At 35.7% G+C, this 15,100-nt stretch overlaps 1 protein-coding gene across 3 annotated transcripts in view; it reads left to right on the forward strand.

Moving 5' to 3' along the window:
* Positions 1 to 15,100, forward strand: part of ME2 (malic enzyme 2) — a 49,612-nt gene that overhangs the window by 17,494 nt on the left and 17,018 nt on the right. For all 3 annotated transcript variants that reach the window (XM_016148773.2, XM_016148774.2, XM_016148772.2), the window contains 9 exons: positions 1,545 to 1,678; positions 4,589 to 4,738; positions 6,908 to 6,983; positions 8,116 to 8,277; positions 8,815 to 8,918; positions 11,142 to 11,251; positions 11,351 to 11,448; positions 11,749 to 11,862; positions 14,401 to 14,515. In XM_016148773.2, coding sequence (XP_016004259.1) covers positions 1,545 to 1,678; positions 4,589 to 4,738; positions 6,908 to 6,983; positions 8,116 to 8,277; positions 8,815 to 8,918; positions 11,142 to 11,251; positions 11,351 to 11,448; positions 11,749 to 11,862; positions 14,401 to 14,515 — 1,063 coding nt within the window. The remainder of the gene's footprint in view (positions 1 to 1,544; positions 1,679 to 4,588; positions 4,739 to 6,907; positions 6,984 to 8,115; positions 8,278 to 8,814; positions 8,919 to 11,141; positions 11,252 to 11,350; positions 11,449 to 11,748; positions 11,863 to 14,400; positions 14,516 to 15,100) is intronic.

A 15,100-nucleotide genomic window follows, 5' to 3' on the forward strand; every position in this document is an offset into this window, starting at 1 on the left:
CAGTTTACAACTATGCATCAGCCCTTGCTTCTTGCTTACAAAGAGCCTCAAAGTTAGCAAGAGGTGAGCCTTCTCATCTTTCATGGACATGCCATAGCTCATATACATGATCTAGATTCTCAGGAATATGTCCAAGGTTTTTAAACGATCCCCCCGCCCCCCCGCTCCCATGGTTATCTCCTTCCTCAGCTTTTTGGTTAGCCTGTTGTTTGGCTCATCTGTTATTTGCTGCCTTAGGGAGTTGCCATATTAAATAATTACCTCCGATTATTTTTAACAAGCTCTTCTGAGGAAAAGGGTATTCATACTAGGCGAGCTCCAAATCAGGTCAAATAAAAACAGCCTTGCAAATGGAGTCTTCCAGGGAACCACCAGGTCGTTCCAATAATAATGGTGGTTTCCTAGGTATGGGGCTTTAGAGGAATCTCAACCCCTCTGCCCTCTCTAATGGCGGTCAGGCTGTGGTTCTCAAAGTGATTATTTCACAGTGATTGTTCTTTTCAAGGCTACTGTGCAGCTAGGGAGTAGACATAAGGCAAGTTAAAATGCCTTGAAGCTTACTATTGCTAAAATTCCACTGTTTTTCTTGAATAAATGCTTCCCTATTGCTGAAGACTTTGGTTAATTTCCAGAATTCTGAAAAAGTTGATTCTGATCATTTGGCTAGTGTTCTTATTGTTTTTGTGTAGGAAATGAGTTTTGGAAGTCCTTATTCTGACATCACTTCAATGCAAAGAATTTAACCCAGGCTGAATACCAGCAATAAAAATTTTTCTTATGACATAGGTTAACTTTTTAAATATCATTTCTTCCTTCCCCCTTCTTCTACTCAGGCTTACTCCTTTCTAGTGGGGGTAGCCTCCCTTATCAGTTTGGTTCATGTTTTTTCAAACTATTTTCTGTTGATTTCATTTCTAGTGTATGCATATATCTGTGCATATGTACTGTAGGGGGTTTTCTAAACAGAACAGTATGTGTTTTGATCTGCAGCTTGCTTTTTTTTTTTTTTTATTAACTGTGTGTTTGGGAGATCATTCTACCACACACATAAGGATACATGTTTAAGCGTGACGATATTTCATGGTTTAGAAATAATATACGTTTTTTAACTGTTCCATAATAGATGGACTTTTAGTTTGTGATAGCTAAGAGACCTAGAAACAGTGCTAGAACTAATCTCTTTGTATATGCCTCTTTATATTTATTGAGGGTGGCTTTCTAGAAGTAGAATTGCTTAGAACATACTCTTATAGAGTATGTTCACTAAAAAATTTTAAATTTTTAAAAAATTGTCTACTCAAAAGCCTAAACCAGTTTACATTTCCAGCAGTGATATATAATAATAACTTTTACAGTACCCTCTCTAATATTAGATCTTACACATTATTAGATAATATTAGATAATATTAGATCTTTTGACATACTGGGAAAAAATGATATCTTATTGATTTGTTAAAAAAAATTGTTTCAATTACATTGTGAGGGATAGCACTGTTGTACCCCAATAAGTAGTAATCTTTAATCTTTTTATTTCTCTTTTTTAGGGAATGGCATTTACATTACGGGAACGACAAATGCTTGGTCTTCAAGGACTTCTACCTCCCAAAATAGAGACACAAGATATTCAAGCCTTACGATTCCATAGAAATGTGAAAAAGTTAAATGGGCCCTTGGAAAAGTAAGAGTTGATTAGATGTTTAGTTTTTTATCGATGTTCTGATCTGAAAAGTTGGGAGTTTTATAGTTATTATGGCATAGGGAATGTATAGTATAATAAAGTTTGTATTTTAGTCAGTTAACTGTTATTTTGATAATACTGATGTTTCCTTCACTACAGTGTATACTTCACTTGTATTTACTGTTATAAAATTTAGCAGAAATCAGTTTTTTTATGTGTAAAATCAGAGAGCATTTCAGATTTGAATAGATGTTAGAAGCAAAGGCTATCATCTGATTTGCACCATTTGTATTCAGGAGCTTTTATTGATTGCCTACTTTTTGTGTACCACTGTATTAACCACTGAGGATATAAAGTGAAAAATAAATAGAGTGATCATATAATACGTATTACCCAGTTCAGGACACTGAGGAGTGAAAAAGGAGTAACTGAACTGGCCCAGGCAAATTAGAATGTATGGCCTCTCCAATAATGCACAGCCCTGTTTTCCAGAAGCTCATCAATAGATAGTTGAACACACTTGTAACTGTGAGGAATGAGCCCAAGAGAAAGAGTAATTGATGGAATAAGATCCCAGAAAAAGGAAAAGGGCTTTGGGTCAAGCGCAGAAGTAAAAAACCTGGCCTTGAACAAGAGAAAAAGAATAGCTTATTTTCTGAGGCAAGAGCAAAGAGGACAGGAATAAGTAAGGATAAACTATGCAGGTGATGGAGCTCAGGTTGTAAGATCTTATCATACCTGATGACCTTGATTTTCTTTATGATATAGAAGATTTAGAAGGGCCAGGTTGAATAGAGCTAACAAGGAGAGTGATAAATGCTTGGAAGAGCCAATTTATCCACAAGGTAAAGGTGAACAAGAACAGGTTAAAAGGGCGAGAGTAGGCCCTGAAGGCCTAGTGGCATGATCTTGTTTGTTTTAATGTCATTCTGTCCAGAAAACATGTAAGGTTTGGGGTTTACTGGGCTGGCAGAGATGCTACATTTATTCATTCAGCTAATATTAATTCAGGGCCGTTACGTACCAGGCATTGCTCTAAGCTCTGGAACTTAAAATGAAAAATTCCAGCCATTGCCTTCAGGAGTTCACAAATGAAAGGAAAAAAGAAGAGCCAGAGGGAACCAATAGAATGGGAGAAAATGAAGCCATCAGGAGCTTAAGATCCCTGGAAGAACTGAAGCGAGAGCATTGTATAGCTAGCCACAGGGTAGAGAATCACACAGTGAAATAATGGCCTTCAGGATATCTGAGCCATAGCAGTCTTAGGTGAGGACAACAAGATCTAATGTGAGATACTCAGAAGAGTGACTACAGTGAAATGAAGGTGAAAGTAATAATATTAAGGAGCTCCAGGAATCACATAATTCTCCTCTGTCACATGCATAAGTCATCTATTCTTTCCTTACCATTTCTGCTGTGTCTTTCATAAAGCTAATAGTCTTTATAGCCCAATTGTTAGTTTTCTTCCCTATAGTAAAGAGAAATCTCCTTCCCTTTCATTTCTACCTATTGGTATTTTTTTGCCCATGGTAGCTATATAGAAAATATAATTCCTTTTCTAACTGGAATCCGTTCTCCTATTTCTTCATTAAATATTTGTACACTGGTTGTATTCCACGTACTTTGCTAGTTCCTGGAAACATGGAAATATATAAGGTGATAGTCCCGAACTCATGATATCATCTAAGCTGAAAGGAAGGCAGAAAGTCAGAAAGTGGAGTGAGAGTTACAGAAGAGGGAGGAGAAGGGTGTTTTAGACCTGAAAACAGGAAAATCTAACATGCTTTACATATGGTGGGGATGGGGAAAGGGCAGAAAAGGACCTCAGAACATGCCTCCCTGAGCTGCTTTCATCAGTATGGATAAACTAAGCCTGGACAGAGGGCGTTCCGGGTAAAAAAGGTGCCTCACAGGCAGCAACTCCAAGGTATGTGCTGTGATGCATTTGAGGAATTAACTTCACTATGAAAATGAGGCTGAAAAGTAGGCGGAGAGAAGGATAGATTGGAGCAGAGGAGAAAAATTGTGTATATGAAAACTTAGTTTGAAAGTTCCCGAGGTTGCCCAAGTGAGAAATGATGGCAGCTTGGACTGGGTGGAGATGGAGAAAGGAAGTAGATAGATTTGAAGGATATTTAGCAGGTAGACACTGTAGGACTTGTTGATGTAGTAGATTTGGGTATGGGAGAATGGGAGAGGAAGAAATCAAGAATGGACTCTGCAGTTCCCATGTTCAGATGATAACGGGAGGAGATTCATATTTGAAGACAAAAATAATGAATCTTTTAGACATATTTCAGGATGAATACAGGTTTTTCAAACTAACATTTTCCTGTTTTCTAAACTTTATTATTTAAAAGCTGTTATTTATGTATTTATATAAATTGACCATTGTCTCCTTTGTGCTACCTCTGTTAGGCTTATAAGCCTACAGGATTATAAACTCCGTGAGGACAGGGTCGCTTCTTATACATCCCTGGAGTTTTTAATAGTGCCTGGCACATAGCTTTTCTTTAGGAAATATTTGAACGAATGTCACTTTATTTTGCTTCCTTATTTACATGTCAGTCACCTTGAAGATTGAGTCCTTAAAGCACAGGCGGAAAGGGGTCATAGTAATCTTTGCATTTCCAGTGCCTGATACAGAGCCTGACTCACAGTAAGGGCTCAGTAAATGTTGGCTGTTGTTTCTGTTGTTATTCTCTTAATCATAATCATCCTCTGCCATTTAAGTACATTTTAATGTTTGTTCATTTTTGCTCCTGAGTGTTAAGTTATGATTAATTTACAGTTTTATTTTCTGGGAGAGGGGTGATCCTCAATTTAGATAGTTAGATTTAACTTTCAAAGGCCAAAACTTTGCATGTTATACTGGTTGATATAGACGTTATTTACTGTGCTTAATTTCAGATACATCTATATAATGGGAATACAAGAAAGAAATGAGAAATTGTTTTATAGAATACTGCAAGATGATATTGAAAGTCTAATGCCCATTGTATATACACCAACAGTTGGTCTTGCCTGCTCCCAATATGGACACATCTTTAGAAGACCTAAGTAAGGCTTATTTTAAAAAATATATTTGAAAATGATTATTCCGTAGGAGAAATATCACTCCATGGCACCTATGACATTTCTCTTTTACTTGTTGCTGTCTTATCTCAACCACATTTCTCACCTCACAAAAGCTTAATTTGGACAAAAAGGGATTAATAAAAATGCATCATATTCATATCTTTTATTTTTGTAGAAATAGCATCATTCTTTCCTAACCTTGTTTAAGTTATTTAAAAAAAAAAGGTACTCAATTCTGGTGGCACATTCTCCAGAATTAGTAATATTTTTGATAATCTGGCCAAATTAAGAGATTGATTTTTATTTTTTTCTCAGCTTTAATTTCTACTGTTTGTTCTTTTTATGAACTTTTATGAATTTTAATTTCAGGTAGTTCTAGCACTTCTAAATATTTTAAGTGGAAAGGGATTGGATTGGGTATTGACTTGAGTCTTTGAGCAAGTCACTGTATGTCTCATAATAAAATAGGGATACGAGTACCTAACATAGAGCTACTGAGAAGATCAGATGAGGAAACTGATGTGATAATTGTTTATAAACTTATAAGCATTATATATAGCTGCAATTTTTACTTAATTTGAGTTTTCATGTCTTTTTCCTCTAAACTGTCATTTTCCTTAATCCTTAAGTATTTCCCACGTTCTACTTGCACATTGATAAAAATGTAGAAATTCATTGTGTAATAGTATTTATCTTCATTCTCCCTCTATCTAGTCTAGTGGCTTTCAGACTTTAATGTGCATACAAAAAACCAGTGGGACTCATTTAAAATCTTGATTCCTGCCAGCTTTCCTCTTCTTTTCATTACCAAGATTCTCATGAAAAAGAGAAAGGTCTGGAGTCCGGACTTAAGGAACACCGTTGGTGATGGTGTTGCAGGTAGTCCCTAGAAGACATGTTGAGAACACTGTCTTTTCTGTCCTATGTGATGCCATCAGTTAATGTGGCTAAAACATTTCCATGGTTATTATTCCAGGTGTTCAGCTTCTTTTTCACTTAGAATAGTGGTTCTCAATCCAGATTAAAAAACAAAGGGAAACTTTAAAAAATGCTGGTACCTGGGCCCCACTTGCAGAGATTCTGATTCAGTCAGTCTGGAGTTGAGCCCAAGTGTTGGTGTTGCATAAAGCTCCTGATGTGATTCCAATATGCACCCAGAGCTGAGAACTAATATGAAACAGAGAGAGCATCACTTTTGGGCGAGGGCAGATACTTTGCGTCATTTATGGTGGTTTTTCTGTTTGTTTTTTACCTGGAAGATGGTCAGTAAATCTTGGTGGGTTAATTAATCTGAACTCCAGGCCAGCTAAATCATTATCTCTGGGGGTGGGACCCTGGCATTTTTTAAATAAGCTCATGAGATGATTCTATTATGCAGCCATAGTCGAGAAACTGTGTAAGTTGATTTGAGCTAGGATAGTAATGTCAAAGGTAAGATATCAATGAGAAAGTTAGGTTTAAGAACCAGTTTGAAGGCCCTGGGGACCTGTTGGCTGGCATTGCTGCCTAGAACTGATGTTTCTTTCTCCTTCCCTTCCTCCCTTGTCCCTTCTCCCACCCTCCCTCTTTCCCTCCCCTCCCTCCTCCCTCCCTCTCTCTCTTCCTTTTTTGAAATCTAGATTGATTATCTCAGTTGGATAACAGTATACTGTGTATTTAAAAGAACTCTTCACTTTTTTCTAATGCTTTAAGGATGTCATCTTTTATGTGAAATTAATGTAATTTTCTTTTCCTTCAGCTCCTTCCAGCTCCTTCAAATTTCAAATGTTCAGTTTTGGTGCATTTTAGCAGTAGTTTATTTAGCTATTTTATGCTATCCTGCACTGGTGGTTTATTTTTATATTGCATTTTATTAGAGGTGTATTGAGTTTATTTGAAAATGATATGTGGATACATTTCTTTTTGCATAAAATTATCACATCATTTAATAATAATCTTTGTTGCAGCTACTATGTGAGCAATGCAAGTATAGTTTGAAGTAGTTGTAAATGTTCAAAAATAAACCAGTGTGACTTTGCTAAATCTGCTTGGAAATTATACTGTGCCTTTATGCTTTTTAAAAATATCTAACTATTCCAATTATGAACAAAGACTTAGAAAAAGCAAAAAAAAACTGTTGTGAAATGCAAAGGTGTTTTTGTTCTGTTGCAGGGGATTATTTATTTCAATCTCAGACAGAGGTCATGTTAGATCAATTGTGGATAACTGGCCAGAAAATCATGTTAAGGTACTAATAGCACAACCTTCCTTTTCACAATGTTTTTTCTTTCCTTGTGAGTTACCTCTAAATTTCCAGAAACAGTTTTTATTGTTGTTCTGATTTTTTTTTGCACTTCCATACATGCAGATTTAGTGCTTTGAGGAGAGCATGGTAGTAATAACTACAAAATGGGTTACTGGTATAGAGTTTGCCTTTGGGGAAGAAACTGGAGCTCCATCGAGCACACGGGGCGAGCCCGCGCGCCGTCAGCACCGCTGGCGCTGCCTGCCTTCTCCGTGTTCCTTTTCCAATGCAGTCAGTATTATTATTTTCTATTTCAATTGAAATGATTCCATTTCAAAATAATATTAATCAAATAATACCATATTATTTAAATGTCATGAAAACTTTTATTTGGTGGGCAGTAGGGAGGATTCATTATGCCTTTTTTCTTCTAAATCTAAGATAGGTTCGGATCCTTAAATGTAAAACTTTCAGAGTTGCAAATCTAGCAAATAATATTGGTCAATCTGGCTCTCATTCGTAAAATAAAATCTAATGACTTATGATCTGTTAGGCATTAGTGTTTATTACACGCAGTAATCTTATGTGCCTTTATTACATGTCTTCTTCACTAAAAAAGTCTTTGATGAATAATCATTAGTTCTAAGAATCCAGAAAAATTTGGTCAGATAATTAAACTCATAGTATTATCTTTAAACCATCGTAGGTAGATATAGTTTTTATTCAGGTTCTTTTCCTTCATCATCATTGCTAAGGTTTTTCTTATTCAGCCTATGTTGTTATGTTAGAATAACATGTTGTTTCTTTCTAAATCTTATTTTTCTCTTACAGTTAATCTCTCCCTTGTTTAGTCTTTGAGAAGACATTTAAGTTGATCCTTCAGTCAGAAGCATTCTGTTCTTAAACCAGAGACAGAGGAAATCAAATCATGTTAATTTTCTTTTTGACATCTAGAGTCTAGAATTCCTAGAATCTTAAGTATGCTTGATTGGTGTGCTTTGGAAGTTAGACAAGAAGCAATTTTATTTTTAAAAGTGAGAGTGAAAATATAAAGAAAATCTTTTTTAAGTTCTTTTCTTTAATGTGCTAAATTTCACAGCTTTTAATTTATTTATTTTGATTTTTTGTAACCAAGGCTGTTGTGGTGACTGATGGAGAGAGAATTCTGGGTCTCGGCGATCTGGGTGTCTATGGAATGGGAATTCCAGTAGGAAAACTTTGTTTGTATACAGCTTGTGCAGGAATACGGCCTGATAGATGCCTGCCTGTGTGTATTGATGTGGGAACTGATAATCCGGTGAGTAAAATCATTTTCCCCCTCTGATCTTCCTCCCATATTAAAAAAAATTTTTCTTTTTACGTTTCTCGTTTGAAAATGTTAATCTTTGTCTTAAACTCTGCTTTTAATATTTTTACAAATACTAGTAAATTAAGCCCTTTAAACATTTCCTGAAGAAGGGCATTAAGGTTTAGAAAACTATAGTAGTAATTTTTTTATTTTTCAATTTTTAAAAAGTTTTTATATACATTTATTTAAATTCATTTCAAGTATATAGTACATTGGTTAGACAGCTATATTGTTCATAAAACGATCCCCCCAATTGCTCCCTCCCTCCCCTGGCCCTCCACTTAGCCATCATATTAATGCTGACTGCTTTTCCTCTGCCGTGCACCCCATCCCTGTGCCCAGCTGTCAACTACTAATTTGTACTTCTTTAACCCTTCACCCCATTCTCCCAGCTCCCCAACCCCCCTACAATTTTTATTGTATAGAATATGTTTGAAGTGGTTATGTAACAAAATGACTTATTTCTATGTTTGGTCAATTTTGTAGACACTCTTAAAAGATCCATTCTACATGGGCTTGTATCAGAAAAGAGATCGATCACAACGTTACGATGATTTGATTGATGAGTTTATGAAAGCCATTACTGACAGGTACTTTTTTTAAGTTTGAATATATCAAAGCATCTTTAGTTTTTTTAAAAAATTACCATTTTGTTTTGTTTTCCTTATCTCTCATTAAGATAGGTAGAACGAGATTAAATTTTTGAGCACTTCGGTTCTTTCTTGCCTGATCAGATGTGCTGGTACAGGTGATACACGCCTTGCTTTCCTGAGTTATCTGACATCTTGACTGAAGTCTGCACGCACTGCTCTTACACCTTCACTGTCCAGTTCTTTCCGCCCTTGGCGTCCAGGCTCACTTCCCCATTCCAGTGAAACTCTTCACACAGCTTTCATCTTTTAAACTCACTTCCGTTTGGCCCTCTTCGCCCTCCACCTCTGTGCAGCATCTGACCAGGTTTTCCGCTCCTATATCCTTGAAGTTCTCTCTTCTGACTGTTAGAAGACTTCCCTAACTTGGCCTTTCTCCCACCTTTTTCTTTTTTTTTTTGTCATCTTCATTGGTTCTTCTTGCTCTCTGTTATTAAATGTGGATGAGTAGTTTTCTTACAGTCATGCAAGCTATGACCTTTACGCATGTGACTCTGAAACCCATGAAAACCCATCTGTGTGGCCCCACCAGTCTCTGAGGGCTGCATTTTTAACAGCTGGAATTGACCATACAGACATTCTGTTGCCCGTTCATATTCGTGTCCAGAACAACTCCTTCCCTTTCCAACTGCTTATTTCCTGTGTATCCAGCCTCTGTTCGTGGCAGTAACATTCACTCTGTTGCCAGAACTGACTTGGTGTTATCTTCGAATCTTCTTTTTTCTCTGTCAACCTCCTTCACAATGTCAGTCCTCAAATCCAGTTGGCGCGACCACTTAAACGCCTCAGAAATAGAACTCTTTTCCATGCCACGGCCTTTCTGCAGATTCTCCTCTCTTTTCTGGATTCTTTTAAACCTTTCTCCAATTTTCCTCTTCTCCAGTTCATCTTCATCCTTCCACCATAGTAATCTTTTGAAAATATGTACTTCATTGTATCATTCTTTTGCTTGAAATCTCTCTGTTTTTTAATCACCATAGGATAAAGTCCAAACTCTTTACCTTATGACCTAGCCCTGCTCTCCCTTTTAAATTACTGGTACATAGACGATCTTAAGAAATTAAATTTTTTTCGGAGTCGAAGTTGACGTATCTAAAACTAAACTTTTCATCATCTGGGAAATTTCCCCCACCCTTTCTGTCACTTGACTACCTTAGACAATCAAATAGTATCTTCTTAGTCATCTACGTTGCCTTGGCATTTTAACAAACTTCTCACTTAACTTCAAGTTCCGTTTGTTCATTCTAATGTCTCATAAGTGTCCCTTTTACTTCCTATGGCCTCTACTTTAGATTTTTTTGGCCTCATACCTCAGTAGCCTTCTAGCTGCTCCAGTCTTTCTCATCTCTCCCCACACTAACATGTTCTACACATCCTTCCTGAAGGGAGTCTTGATGTGAATTCTTCCCTTCTCTGAAGCCTTTAGTGATTCTACATCAGATACAGAATAAAGTCCCCATTCTCTAAATTGGCATTCAGGATTCTCCCTTATCTGGCTCCAAACTACCTTAACCAATTTCTCCATTATCTTTTTATATAAATCCTCAAATATATAGTCAGACTGTTGAAAATTTAGGGCCACCAAAATATACCTTGCTTTTCTCCCTACCTCTTGACTTTCTGTTCTTCTTTCAGGGCCCCAAAAAGTCCCACCTCCTTTTCAAGCCATCTCTTATTACCCCTTCTTACCAACATGACTGATTTTCTTTTTTTTTTCCTGAATGCCAGTGAACTCACACAGTAATAATTTTTAAACCTCATTTATATATTTCTTGTGTTGCTGTTTAACTGCTAATGTAATGAAAATATACATAACAAATACATACTTTTTGAGATGAGGACAAAATCTCTTTTTAGGAAGTTATTTAGTACTTATGTGTGCCTGGCACTCTCGTAGGCACTTGGAAAGAGTTATACAGATGGACATTCCATAGGTTCACTGTGGTACTGCATTCATTTTAAGCACCCCATAAATTTTTTTGAATGAGAAATAAATTTCCAGATTTTGAGTCTAGTCTTTCATAGGCTCTGAAAATTGCCAAATGGCCTTAAATGAACTAACAATATATTATTTTTTAATGCTATCATGAGGAATATTAGACAGGAAAGCTGTTTAATAGTGATATTTTCAACACAATCATTTGGGGTTTTGCTGTTTTTCAGATATGGACAGAACACACTTATTCAGTTTGAAGACTTTGGAAATCATAACGCATTCAGGTTCTTGAGAAAATATCAAGAAAAATATTGTACCTTTAATGATGATATTCAAGGTAAAGCAAAAAGAAAACTTTAGGATTTTGATTCCTACGTTTTAAAGCCTTTGCTTGTGACCAGTTTAAAAATTTTTTAAACCTTTATTTGTCTCATAGGGACAGCTGCAGTAGCTCTAGCAGGTCTTCTTGCAGCACAAAAAGTTCTTGGTAAATCACTCTTAGAACACAAAATCTTATTTCTTGGAGCAGGAGAGGTAAGTTTTTGTCAGCTTTTTAGAATTTAAAACCAACACTTTCTTTAGAGTTGGGTATTGGGGCATAATGAGCTTGTAATTTCATTGAGATAGAAGGATCTTGTCATTTAAGGTCTCTTTTGTAAAGTAGGTAATTTAAAATGTGTTTAGAGAATATCACAAAGAACCACCTTTTGTGTAATTTGTAAGGAAAGAATAAAGCAAAAGTTTTTCTTAAGATATAACATTCATATATAAAGTAATTCAAATTTTGCATCATACTCTAGTCTTTACTTTTTAAATTTATGTTTTTTTGGACAGGCTGCTCTTGGAATTGCAAATCTTATAGTTATGTCTATGGTAGAAAATGGCCTTTCAGAAGAAGACGCACAAAAGAAAATTTGGATGTTTGACAAATTTGGTTTATTAATTAAGGTAAAGTATTAAAAACTTGAAGAAGCAAAAGAATGTTGTAATGATAGTTTTAGTTTGATTTTTAAACTATTACCAATTCTTAAAATCTTGTCTTTCGCTAGACTATCCGTATTGGACTAGTTGTGGACCTTCCAGTATTCTCTCACAGAAATCCTTCAGTCTCAAACTTGTGCCCTTTACGAAGACACTTGCTTCATATTCAAATCATAAACTCTATTTTGGCGCCAGACTTATTTGTTCTTGTTTTATCCTCTGACTCTTCAGAGATCAAATAATCATACAAATAAGATTGTACTTGACCCTTCTAAAACTAGGTTTTTAATGGGAACTTAGAAATTTCTAGTTAAATGGTTAGCAGGACATCTGATGTTTGATCAAAAATTCATTAATTCTTTGGCGATCATAATTCCCTTAGCAATTTAATAGAAGTCTATGGACCCTTTCCCCACAAATGGTTCATATTCCTGAAGCCAATTCATGGATAACAAATAGCTTTTATTTCAGGTTAGTTTAGTGACCTTTGGACATTCTTGCCAGTTTAGGTAACTTTCATAATTAAACCTATCTTGTACACAATGCCGTTATATTTTTTGCCATATATAGTGATGTGGCAGTTACATTTCATTTATATCCTTTTCCCTCTAAGGAAATTAAATAATCACTCTTTGTTTAAAATAAATAAGCCCTCTTATAGGAAAATATGAAAGTAAACTTCTTGCCTCCTCACCTCTGACATAGAAACCGCATTTAGAATATGTTCATTTACAAAAGAAGAAAAAGTCATTTATGCCTTTGGAGCAATCTTATCTCAATGTACTTTGCTCTAGTTCTGAAATCTTTTCTTCTTAATTAGTACCAATATTCTATTGGTACGGAAAATAAAATAAAAAATTAAAGTGTGTGAGTGAAAAATCCTGTGTGCTTTAATTAAGCATAATTTAAAATACTAGTAGTTTAAAAAATACCAGACATCATGCTAAAACTACATATATTATTTCATTTGATCTTCTCAAAAATCCTACAGAATTTTACAAATAAGGAAACTAAAATGTAAAAAGGTCAGGTGACTTTTCCAAGGTCATCAGATCATAATTGATGGCGATAGGGTTCATACCCCAGTAACCTGTGAAACCTGTGCTCTTAGCCATTCAGGTGAGCTCCCTCTCAGGTGAGCTGTAACTGCTACATTTGCTTGTATCAAAGATGCAAGGATTGTAAGACATCATACTTTTAGAAGGCTATTGGGAGGATGATATGTATTTCTACTGGTACACAATTAGTTTGATGCTTCTTTTTGTGATGTTAGTTTTTTCAAATGTTTTGTAATGATCATACTTATAACAAGTCAGGTCTTCAATAATTATAGTATTGTTTAGCACAGGTGAGAATCCCCTGTTCATCTGCAGGTTAAGAGTATATTTTCTTTTTAGGCCGTACAAGAAGCTTGATCTATAGATTTCAGTCATTCCTGGTGACCTAAAACACTGCCCTCCTTTTGAGACTTTGAGAGTTTCCTGTTGAACCACCGTGCGAGAGAGCTCTGGTCCTCATGGAGTACAAGCATAAGAAGCCACTATTCTAAGAACCTGACTCTGATGAGGCTATAGTTCAGTGCATTTAATTAATTTCCCAGCCAACCGATGATGGCGTGCAGTTTTTCCCAGCCGCTGCTGGTTTTATATCTGGGGTTGTTCTGGAGCTGCGATGGAAAAATTCACCTTTGCAGGGGACATCTTCTTTTTTGCCCTAATAAGGATATAGATTTCTCAGCCTGGTTAGTTTTTGCATGTAATGTGTTTTGCCTCCTTTAACCTATTGAGAAATTCTTCATTGTTTTAGTTTGTCACTGGACCTCTCCTGGCTTTGTGACACTGCTAAGGACTTACTTCTTATAGTTTGTGACTAGGGTTTTGGAGAGGAAAGCATTTTTCTTTATTTAGCCATCTAGAACCATAATTCCCTATTCCTCTTGTTTCTGAACTCTTGATAGTCCACGTGCAATTCTGAAATTCTAAAAGCTCTGAAATCCCATTGTTTTTTTTTTTTCTGAAATTCATCTGGTAACAAATCTGACTGACCTGAACTTATCTGGTAACAAAACCAGAGAGGCTCTTTGTAGTCTTAACTTTTTGTACTTGGTGTGACTCTTCGTAAGTTTTGTTCCATTGTGGGTTACCCATTCAGGAGTATTTGTAATATTTGATACATTATCATAACACATTCCTAAAATATGAAAAATTCTGAATTCCAGCATCAAGCCCAGATAAGGGATTGTAGGCCTCTGTGCCATAATGGATTTAGGAGAAATTTACAGAGTAAATGCATTTTTGAGAGGGATTAGAAAGTTTCTGGTTGTATAGGAATTTGATTTATGTTTTATATTTGAGTTTATGGATACTATGAAGATAGAATTAGAGGATATGGGGGTTGAAGGGGAAAGTAAATGAAAATGCATTCCTATTGTAGTAGTATCTGATTCAGTTAATCCTCAGTGAGCATTTACCAAAAAAAAATATTGTATTTTATGTAAAAATTCAGGGACGGAGAGCTAAAATAGACTGTCATCAGGAACCATTTGCTCACTCAGCCCCAGACAACATCCCTGACACTTTTGAAGAGGCAGTAAACATACTTAAGCCTTCAACTATAATTGGTAAGTAAAGTTGTTGACAAATCATTCTCTTAACTCTGTTTTACCAGTCATAACTACCATGTGGGATTAATAAAAATGAAATGATAGATTTTCCATAGTTTTCAGCATGTATGATGTTTTCTGGGATAGCATTTTCGTTACAGTGTGTAAAATTCAGTTAATGTACGTTGCTTGTATTTTAAATTGCCAGAAGCCATCGAATCAATCTTGCTTTGTTTTTAGAATTGGTATGACTATTGGTCTCAAAACCTGGAAAAGACCAAGGTCATTTGACAGACTGTATCAAGTAAATCCTATGCGGAGTTAAAGATTTTCATTGGCAACAAAGCTAAAAGCTTTGGTACATTTTCAGAGTCAGGTATTGCATCGCTGCCCTGAGACTATGCCAACATGGCATTATCTTCATAGCAGAAAATGTAACAGTCTTTAAAAGAGGAGCTATTTCATTTCCTGTATAGTTGTAAGATTCGTATCTATAATTTTTCTTTGAATTTTATCAGATTCATGTAAGATCCCTATTGAATGTTTAATAGTCACAGTGAAGTTTCTATAGTCAGGAAAAGTATGTCATTATTAGTTTCTTTG

The sequence above is a fragment of the Rousettus aegyptiacus genome, unplaced genomic scaffold (genome assembly GCF_014176215.1).
Source record: "Rousettus aegyptiacus isolate mRouAeg1 unplaced genomic scaffold, mRouAeg1.p scaffold_m13_p_12, whole genome shotgun sequence".
NCBI lineage: Eukaryota > Metazoa > Chordata > Mammalia > Chiroptera > Pteropodidae > Rousettus > Rousettus aegyptiacus.